The 11005-nt window shown below is 38.5% G+C and overlaps 1 protein-coding gene across 2 annotated transcripts; it reads right to left on the reverse strand.

Moving 5' to 3' along the window:
- Positions 1-615: 615 nt before the first annotated feature.
- On the reverse strand, positions 616-6634 carry LOC121379563. 2 transcript variants are annotated; one of them, XM_041508213.1, is made up of 2 exons: positions 6479-6634; positions 616-1367 (listed from the first exon to the last, which is right to left on the reverse strand). In XM_041508213.1, exon 2 carries the CDS (start codon positions 1027-1029, stop codon positions 622-624), a length of 408 nt encoding a protein of 135 aa, XP_041364147.1. In that variant the 5' UTR covers positions 1030-1367; positions 6479-6634; the 3' UTR covers positions 616-621. The 2 variants fall into 2 exon arrangements, with proteins under 2 accessions (XP_041364147.1, XP_041364155.1); XM_041508221.1 differs by having other exon boundaries at positions 6466-6566.
- Positions 6635-11005: the final 4371 nt, after the last annotated feature.

Consider the following 11005-nt stretch of genomic DNA (forward strand, 5'->3'; position numbering starts at 1 on the left):
CGTTTTGTGTTTGAATTTAAAAGAAATAATCCCCTCCATAAACGCAATTGAAGTGGCACTCCTTGATTTTTTAGTCATTCAAACATATCACGTTATTAAAAAAACAACCCCACATTTAATCAGTTTTTATTTTTTATAATATAACATAAAACTTCAACTAATATTGAATTATAAAAGACATGCTTTTCTAAGAGTATTAAAGTTATAATGCAAGAAATGTTAAGTCAATTTAATTTGTTGGTAGGTGTTAAAAACATAATTGCGGACAATGTTTTGCTGTTTGAAAACATGACAAATACCATTCTAAACGAAATGTGTGTACCACAGCACCATATCTGGGTCCGATTTTAATCTGTGATTTCGCAAGGTTCAGAGAGAGCTGTATCTAATAGAGAGAGAGAGAGAGAGAGAGAGAGAGAGAGAGAGAGAGAGAGAGAGAGAGAGAGAGAGAGAGAGAGAGAGCAGTTTTACTGATCAGACTATTAAGATTTGTATAAAGCCCCCCCCCCCCCCCCCACCACCACCACCACCACCACCACCACCTTCAGTAATAATCACACACACACACACACACACACATTAAAGAACCAAAAACAAACAACAACCCAACAGTGGTAAATATCAAGTTTTCTTTATCTTTTTCTTCTTGCTGTCATCCTTTTTCTTCGTTTTTACCGCGGGACTTTCATCTGCCGTGACCTGCAACGACGATGCGGCCTCCTCGTTATCATCCACGTAGTAGTCGGCCGTATCGATGGTCAAGGCCTCTTCCGACAGAACCATGGAGCTCTTCTTTCGCACGAGCGGTATCACACCGACGTGCGAGGGAGTGTCTGTGTACAGCGAACACTCGCACTCGTGTTCGCCCGCTTTGCCCGCACTGTCCGAAGTGCCCGCATTGTCCAAATTGTCCGGAGAGGCTGCAGTTCCCGCAGTGACACCACTGGACGAAGCCTTGTCCTGTCTTTTGCCGGCGTTTTTGTTCTTGTTGTCGTTGCTGGAATCGTCTTCTGCAGACGTAGACGACATTGAAAACGACAACGCCTAAATGATGGGGGTGATGATGGCACGACTTTCGATTACTTTGTGTTTATATGGAAGATGGAGAGATTCGGTCAGCACACACACAGAGACACTGACAATCAGACACCTGGCTAGCGATGTTAACGTTGGGTTAAAAAGAACATAACGCTAATTTTGGATGAAACAAATCCATCTCGTAGCTAGTTGTTGTGTTGTTTTTGTTTTCTCTCATGCATGTGCTGTCTGCAAAAGTCTACAGATTCTAGAAGAGGTTAAAGGTAATTCTTAGCTGCTGGTGTCCGATAATGGCAAGGAAGACATCGAGATGACGTTCATGCTAAATTCTGTTTGGGAGTAAACAAAAGAAAAATCCAATAGAACAATTGAATGAATGATTGATTGATTGAATGAATGAATGGATGGATGATTGGATGAATTAATAAATATTTAACGACAACAGCACGAAGACGACGGCTATAATTGATAATTGGGTGTAAAACAAAGATATATAGATATATATATATATATATATATATATATATATATATATATATATATATAGATATACATATATATTTATTTATTTATTTATTTATTTACCAAAGCAAGTTGCTTACAGACAAGTACATTGCATTACTTCAGTGTTAAATGGTGACGTGCAATTCAATATATATATATGTAGTATGTTAATTATAAAGGTATATAATTCAGGGCACAATATTTCACGCGAACCGCCGTTCTGTTCGCGTGTCGGTTACGCAAAACTAAATTTACGCGAACCGCAAATTGGTTACGTCATGACCTGTAAACGTTCAGAAATTAAAACTTGCAAACTTCACGATTACAGGAAGTTTATTCACGCAGACATACTACTAGTATTCCGACAAATGTTTTAGGCTGAATTTTAGATACTTGATGCGCAACAAACCAGTAGACAACGTTATATTGCAACAGTTGTAACTTGCAACCAGTCTAAACTTTTTTTAAAGTTTTAAAGAAATGTGCTCGGACCTCTAGGGACGGCTAAATTATCTGCTGCTATTTTATCTCTTAAAGGAATATATGTAGACATAATATTGGATTGCCTATAATTTTACATATGTTAAAAACAGTTTTAACGTAAACAGGAATCCAAAAGTGTCACAAAAATTGAAAAATACTAACATCGCATAACGAGCTTTAAAAAAGAAACATTTGGAACGTCACTGTAGTATAGAAGTACCATCGATAATGTGAAAGTAACGTAACCAGCGCAAAACGAAAAAAGGAATCCCTTCAAATAATTATGTATCTATTTCAAAGACGTACGCATGTGCGTAATGCAAAAACATAATCCGGGAATAGGTCGAGGCTTATGTAATTGTTCTATAAAATATCCTCTTAAAATTGACTCGAAAAAAGATAGAAAAAAATGCCTTCGAAAAGGTTCAGAATGCATCTACAGCGGTTCTGAGTTTAAACATTTTTCACAGGGGGAGACCTCCCGAATCCCCCGGCTCGGGCACACCTTTGGCGTGCGAAATGCTAAAAAAATGTCTGGTTATGCCACTGTATTTTGTTTCAGTACTGGGGCTGATATTCAGTTCTTTTATAATATTGTTAACTTTAGCAAGCATTAAAGACATATTTTTTTTTGTAAAATGTTTTCTTTTGTATTTGTTTTAACTTTGTGTTTGAGCTAAAAACTATGTATTTAAAATATAATTTCAACGTAATTTTGAGGTAACCAATCAGGTAACCCACGGGTTACGCAAATATAATTCACGTAACCCGAGCAATTGATTACCTAGGTAAAAACCACGTGAACAGACTTCCGGTTACCTCAGATTTCGAAATATTGTCCCCTGTAATTACATGTACATCTTAAACGAATATACTTAGGATGGACACAAGTGTTTGTAAGCAACAAGAATAGTTAAAGTATGTTTTGTTTAACGACACCACTAGATTGATTTATTAATCATTCGTTATTGGATGCCAAACATTTGGTAATTTTGACATAGTCTTAGAGAGGAAACCCGATACATTTTTCCATTAGTAGCAAGGGATCTTTTATATGATCCCACAGACATTATAGCACATAAAACGGTCTTTGATACACCAGTCGTGGTACACTTGCTGGAACGAGGAAATAAGGATAGAAAGAAAAGGTCGAATTTTCAGTTTGCTTTCGACTTAAACGCGTGTAACTACATAGATTTACAATGCTTAAACACCTGTTTATGTCCTACACGCGTGTAACTACATAGATTTACAATGCTTAAACACCTGCGTCTATGAAAAGCAGGCTTCGTAAATTTGGCCAAAATAGTTTGTTATTACGTTATAATGTTACGGGTGGAGACATATTTATAATAAAAAAAAAACAAGTTCTCTACGATTTGTAGCTTCAACAAGAACTCTGCCTAGATTACGCACGGGTGTAGGAAAGTGCCTAAAAGTGGGGGCGGGGGGGGGGGGGGGGGCTCACACACACAAACATAAACTATATAAAAACCATCGCTGCTGCTACAAGGTGGGAGGGAGGAGCACATGCCCCCCCCCCCCCCCCCCACACACACACTTCCTATGCCAGTGTTACGTATATGCTTAACATTTTGTGTATGGGCTGTCAAGTGATCATGATGATAATGAACATGCATCTGTAGTAATCGCAGTTACTGAAGAAAACAATGTCGTTTTGTGTGTGCGTCAATTTTCAAAGTGATTATTTTTTTTTTTAACGAGACAAAAAACGTGCAAAAATAATTGTGGGACAACAGTGTAGCGGTTATGGGCTACCAAAATAAGAGTAGGGAACATTTTGTTTTTTTCAAAATCTTGATTTGCGATATTTCAAGTCAATTGAAAATTGATAAGCAACTACTGTTTCATGTTTTAAAATTGTGTAGCGATCTCTGAAACTTGTGTAGCGAATCGCGACGCGATACTGAACAAAATGTTCCCTGGAGGCCATGGCCGGACTCACCGGATCAGATATACTGCGCCGAATCACCAGGGGCCCTATTTTCGAAGCCATCTTAGCGCTACGAAATCGTAAAACCGTCGTAGGTTGTGACGTCACTACAGCGCACGCCATAGTGACGTCATAGCTTACGATGATTTCACGATTTCGTAGGCTAAGATAGCTTCGAAAATATGGACCCAGACATGGAAATCATTTTAGATACGGGGTGGGCGAGGTGTGTTGACTACATTATGTCATTTATGCACACTTTTAAAATGTTAGTTTACCACAGACATAAAAAAATTTTTAATAATAATAATAATAAATAAAATATAATGTTGTGTACTTTAGATTATGCATTGCTTATTTAAGGGGCGGGAGGTAGCCAAGTGGTAAAGCGCTCGCTTGACGCGCTGTCGGTGTAGGATCGATCCCCGTCGGTGGGCCCATTGGGCTATTTCTCGTTCCAGCTAGTGCACCATGACTGGTATATCAAAGGTCATGGTATGTGCTATCCTGTCTATGGCATGGTGCATATAAAAGATCCCTTGCTACTAGGGCCTAATGGGAAGATGTAGCGGGTTTTCTCTCTCAGACTACGTAAAAATTACCAAATGTTTGACATCCAATAGCCGATGATTAATAAATCAATGTGCTCCAGTGGTGTCGTTAAACAAAACAAGTTTTTTTTGTTTTATTTTGCTTTCTGATGTGAAACAGTTTTCACAGTAAAAACGATCTCTAAATGCTTAATGTCCAAATCGATTTGTCAATGGAATTCAGTCTCACTAATGGTTTTTCACAATTACTGTCAAGACAAAATGTGGCGAAAATCTAACGGTAATTACAGGTAGGAGAGTAATTTATCATAGTTGGTTCAGACTTAGGTGCGCCGATGTACGTGACAGCAATCATACATCGTTGCAATTCGCCGTACAGTAGCAATTTAAATGTTTAATGAAAGAAATGCGTTATTACGCGAAATGTGTTCAACAATGTTAAAGTTGTATGAACTTCTACGATGAATAATGGTTAGTGACCCCCAAATATAACTTAAAAAAAAAAATGTTTATTGTCCGAACCAAATTGTTAATAACTGCAAAAAATTACTCTCCTACCTTTAATTGCCGTTAAATTTCCTTCAAAGTTTGTCCTGACACAAATCGCAAAAAAACCCACTACAAATATACAGATTCCACACACAAGACTGCAACGATGTCGCTGATATCGTCTTTGCTGAGATTACATAGGGAAAAATACATGGTTTTCTGCCGTCTGCCATGTTGCTTGTTTATGGAATACTCTTCAAGAGGGGTGAAAGCCTCCAAAGTATGTGACACAATTAATATGAAATCAATTATCTCTAGTGGTATCATTATTTTTTTTTAAAATAATAATAATAAATAATATGACGTCATCACGTTTGCTTTTATATCATAACATGTTATGACGTTGTTAGATTAAGTCCTATCCTTTCACCCCTCTTGAAGAATATTCCATAAAAAATCAAAATGGCAGCTGACACAAAATTACATGCTTTTTGCCCAATGCTCTCTCAGCGAAGTCGATATAGGTGACATAGTTATCATCTGGTATGTGGAATCTATATCATTGTAATGGTTTTTTTCAAGATTTCTGTCTGGACAAACTTTGGAGGAAATCTAACGGCAATTAAAGGTAGGAGAGTAATTTTTCGTAGTTGTTAACAATTTGGTTCGGACAATACTGTCAATAGGTTCGTTATCGATATCGGTATTTTTGGGGTGATTTACCTCGGTACGGTATTCGGTACAATACCAATACCGATATCAAACGGTATTTTCGGTATACTCGGCTTTAAATGCATGCCTGAGTTGAGCTCACTCGCTAATTTCATTCCATACACAAGGCTCTTGTTTGATTTATATCCAACCCATTTTGCGTTCGTCAGATATGTTAGTGCTTTTACAAAATGGCGGGAAACATTTTTCAAAATCGAAATTTCGGTATTTTGAAATTTGTTTGGTACGATAAATCGGTATTAAAATGATACCGATACCGAAGGGTATAACGCCCAGTTTAAAAAAAAAAAAAATTAATTCCAAAACGTCTTCTTACGTCAGACAAAACTGAAATTGTTTACCAAAAACCCCCAAAACAACCCTCACATTTTTGTAGGAGGATGGGACGGACCGCAGAAAACAATCGGCTTTGTAATGAAACAGTTGTAGTACATACCACAGTAAAAAAACCCCAAAAAAACCTGTTCCCAGGTGGGAAGGACTAGTCCTATAGATAGAAAATATTTTTTTTTAAAAAGAAAAGAAGAGCAATAGATCTATAACGCTGCATTTTAGGCTACTTCATAAATGAATTTCAGATAGGCCTACGCATCTTTGTGAAAACGTTACGCAACTTTAACACGTCCCACCCTCACCCATAAAGTTTTGTTACCAAACCGTGATATCTCCTCCCCATTAGAGAGATACGAAACTGTTGAATGACCCCAAACCTACCCTACGAACTCACATCTATAGTTTACAATCAGCAGATTTCTTGTGGTAACGGCCCGTTTCCGACAAGACCCAAATGACGTCATCACTGATAAGGCAGACCTTGAACTGAACTTTTAATTTTAATGCATATTTTACAAAACATATGATATTTTGCATTACAAACACATTGCAATATATAAAATAATGTTTAATGAATAGTTAAATAGCATACAGTATTTGCTAAAACCAACTTTAAACCACAAAATAGGATAGCAATATACACATCTTTATCGTAGTTTCTACTTCCTGTGTTATTGCTGCGGACTGTCAGTGATGTGTTCAGGAGGCCGAGCGCTCGCGAACAATTTGACGGGTACCATTCTCTTTATCACATTCATTTAAATGTTTAAAAAAATATATATATTATTACTGATTACATTTTTTTAAAAAGGAGAAAAACAAAGAAATTCTAAATAAATATTTATGTAAACCAATAGTCATCCCAGGGCTGTAGTTATTTTTATTTTTATTTTTTTAAACAAAATTTGGGGGGTGGGGGTGGGGGAGTGGGGATGAGGGCTGAATTCTTGGAACGAACGAGCATACCTAAAACTCAAACGATTAAGAAGAGGATTTTCTTAAATTTCTAGTACTTTACCGGATTGTTTAATCATTCTTTGAACAATTGGGTTCAGGTGCAGGTAACAGTATCACCAAGAAGACCATAAAATAAGGGGCGGGATATAGCCCAGTGGTAAAGCGCTCGCTTGATGCACGGTCGGTCTAGGATCGATCCCCATCCGTGGGTCCATTGGGCTATTTTTCGTTCCAGCCAGTGTATCACGACTGGTATATCAAAGGCCGTGGTATGTGCTAACCTGTCTGTGGGATGGTGCATATAAAAGATCCCTTGCTACTAATGGATTTTCTTTTTAGCGGGTTTCCTCTCTAAGACTAAATGTTAGAATTACCAAATGTTTGACAATGTTGAATAAGTACATATATAATTTTGTAAAAGAGTATTGGGTGTAAGAAAAGGAACGTGTAACGAATTTGTTTACAGCGAACTGGGACGGTTTCCACTTCAAATAACAAAAAAACTGAGAATGTTTTTAATATTTGATAAAATTACGTAACTACAAATTGTATTCTAAGGAGTATATTATGAAGAAATGGCACACTATAACAATACTTGGTTAATGAACATTAGGCACGAACTGGATTAAACTATATTTGGAATTTATCGTATGTTGGCGACAGTATCTACATTATAATGAAAGAAAGGATATTGGATACTTTTAAGCAATTATGAATGTAGAATCTGGCAGGTATCAAAACATCGAAAGATCAGCAGAATTAGTGACGAATATCACTTTATAATAGTGTCCACAATACAAAAATTTGCGCTGTGATTATATAAAAATGTATTATTATAAGCGGCCAAGTGTTTATCGTTTTATAGTTATTAACCACCGGCAACAATAAGGAATTGAATAACCTAAGAAAATATTTAGTGCAAGCTAATACAATTAGAGATCGGTTAATGCAGGATGATAGTTAACGCAATAAATGTAACTTATATCACTTTATTTGTCCATGATTATATATACCATTTATCTTACAATTCGTTGCTTTCGCTCGTTAGATAAGTTTCAAAACAACTTGTAAGATAAATGGCATCTATCGGCTACTCGGGTAGTATTATTTATGTATGCAGGTTTAAGCTTTATTAGGAGTGACAGAATCAAAACTGTTGAAATTCCGGAGTCGCATGCACTTATGCTTGGTTAAGACTACCAACTGTCACGACGGAGTTGGCCAACTCGCTTAGCTCTCGACATCAACGACTGTCTAGTTGCTAGTCAGAGCACGCTTACAACTCGCTTATCTCTCGACATCAACGACTCTAGTTGCTAGTAAGAGCACGCTTACAACTCGATTGTCTCTCGACATCAACGACTGTCTAGTTGCTAGTCGGAGCACGCTTACAACTCGATTGTTGTCGTACACAACTCCTACGACCGATTTGTTGTTAAACTGAGCGCACCCATCGTCAGTCGGGAGTCGGGAACAGTGCAACGAAACCGTCAAGTTGGCCAACTCCGTTCTAACAGTTAATAGACCGAGATTAGCATAATAGGCTCAGTCTATTAGGAATTTAATTTCCGTCGGTTGATCGAGGAGAAATAGACGAAAATTATTTCTTCTTGATTTTGGAAGGAAAGAAGGAAATGTTTTATTTAACGACGCACTCAACACATTTTATTTACGGTTATATGGTGTCAGACATATGGTTAAGGACCACACAGATATTGAGAGAGGAAACGCGTTGTCGCCAGTTCATGGGCTACTCTTTTTCGAGTAGCAGCAAGGGATCTTTTATATGCACCATCCCACAAACAGGATAACACATACCACGGTTTTTTTATTATACCAGTCGTGGTGCACTGGCGGGAGTGAGAAATAACCCAATGGGCCCACCGACGGGGATCGATCCCAAACCAATCGCACATCAAGCGAACGCTTTACCACTGGGCTACGTCACGCCCCTTCTTGATTTTGGAGTAGCTCCCTTAGGTGGCGTTTCAGTAAGTTAATGTTGCACGTGCAGCTTGTAGCACGTGTCATTCAGGCTAGGAGACCGACGGGGCAAGTTTTGTTTTCGTTATTTTGTATAAGAGTATGTTGAAGTAATACTATACTTAAGAGTGACTGTGTGAAGCAGTATGTGTTATGTTACATAATGTATACTCAGTGAGTCAGGCCTAGGGCGTTATCAATAAATGAGTTGGTATTTATTAGTGTATGTTTTCTATAGGAAGACACAAGAGTTAAAGGAATGGTGCATTTCTGGTGCTCAGCTAGTACCACTAGCTGTTCCTCATCGTGGTGCAGGGGTGGCAACATTCTCACGGGTTTTCTTGAGAGTGGAGAATACAGCACATGTTCATCGTCGTGGTGCAGGGGTGGCATCATTGTCACGAATTTCCTTGAGAGTGGCAAATACAGCACATATTCCTCATCGTGGTGCAGGGGTGGCAACATTCTCATGGGTTTCCTTGAGAGTGGCAAATACAGCACATATTCCTCGTCGTGGTGCAGGGGTGGCAACATTGTCATGAATTTCCTTGAGAGTGGCAAATACAGCAGATATATTCCTCATCGTGGTGCAGGGGTGGCAACATTGTCATGAATCTCCTTGAGAGTGGCAAATACAGCAGATATATTCCTCATCGTGGTGCAGGGGTGGCAACATTGTCATGAATTTCCTTGAGAGTGGCAAACACAGCAGATATATCATATTTGATACTAGAGGTCTTTTTTTTTAATCCTGTGCCGATGTTGTATGTCCTTTCCTCAAGTTCAAACTAGACTTACCTTCCCAGGCCCGTAGCATGGTGGACATTATTGAGGAGTAGGGGTGGGCAATTGAATGACCGCCGAAGGCGCGAGTTACTTGGGGGGGGGGGGGGGGGGGGGGGGGGTCCGGAAGCATGATTCAGCCAAAATTATTGGGGGGCCTCCCCTGGCCACCCCCCGATACGGGCCTGCTTCCACATCCTATGAGGGGGGGGGGGGGGGGTCCGGAAGCATGATTCAGCCAAAATTATTGGGGGGCCTCCCCTGGCCACCCCCCGATACGGGCCTGCTTCCACATCCTATGAAAGGTTGTTTTTTGTTTTTTTTGTTAATTTTTTTACAAAAGATTAATGACGTTGGTTGTAGAGATAATTTTTGATTTTCAATGTTATTAAACATGGCTAAAGCCTTTCAACACTGCAGGAGGTAACAAATTCGTAAAAACTAGTCGTGTAGCCAATTTAGCAAAACATCGTAAGTTTATGTCTGCTACTAGCAGTTAAACCGGTGATACGTTTACATGTTTAGCATCTATTTCACGCAGAAAAGTTATATCACTGCGGAAGATGAGTATTTTAAGGGAAAAAGAAAGTGAAATATGTGTACTTCAAACTATATTCGTTGTACTGTTAGTAGTAATAAAAAAAAAACCTGGTCAAGTCGTAGATTTACGTTATTACACGTGTGCTTCGTATGATTATTATTAACTCGGTTATGTTGAGCCATGTGGATAATAAAACATGATAACATGTTTTTATATGAATTTTAACTGTATTCAGCATGAAGTTACATGCCAGTCCATCGGTTTCTTTTGAAGGAAACAAACTATATACGGCGAGTACACGATTATTATTCAACAAAGAACATTCTAGTTTTGATTTTTGGCTGTGCATTTAAATTGGAGGGCTAGTTGAATTTGAGAAGGGCCAGTAAGATTTGTCTTCATCTGGCCCTGCTGGCGACCATAGTTTTTGTTAATTTTCAACCCTGCTTAAGGTCCGCATTCTCTCATGAAACCCAGTCCCTCGCGCACCCTACATCCCCCAGGTTATCACGCAACGTGCCTGCTAACAGCAAATGAATTCAGGAATATAAAAAAGTTTATTATGTTTAACGACACCACTAGAGCATATTGATTAATTAATCATTGGCTACTGGGTGTCAAACATTTGGTAATTCTGACACGTAGTCATTAGAGGAA

This window comes from Gigantopelta aegis, chromosome 2 (genome assembly GCF_016097555.1).
Source record: "Gigantopelta aegis isolate Gae_Host chromosome 2, Gae_host_genome, whole genome shotgun sequence".
Lineage (NCBI taxonomy): Eukaryota > Metazoa > Mollusca > Gastropoda > Neomphalida > Peltospiridae > Gigantopelta > Gigantopelta aegis.

Coding starts and splice junctions, on each gene's coding strand:
- LOC121379563 (XM_041508213.1), bottom strand. CDS start 1,029: ATGTCGTCTACGTCTGCAGAAGACGATTCCAGCAACGACAACAAGAAC.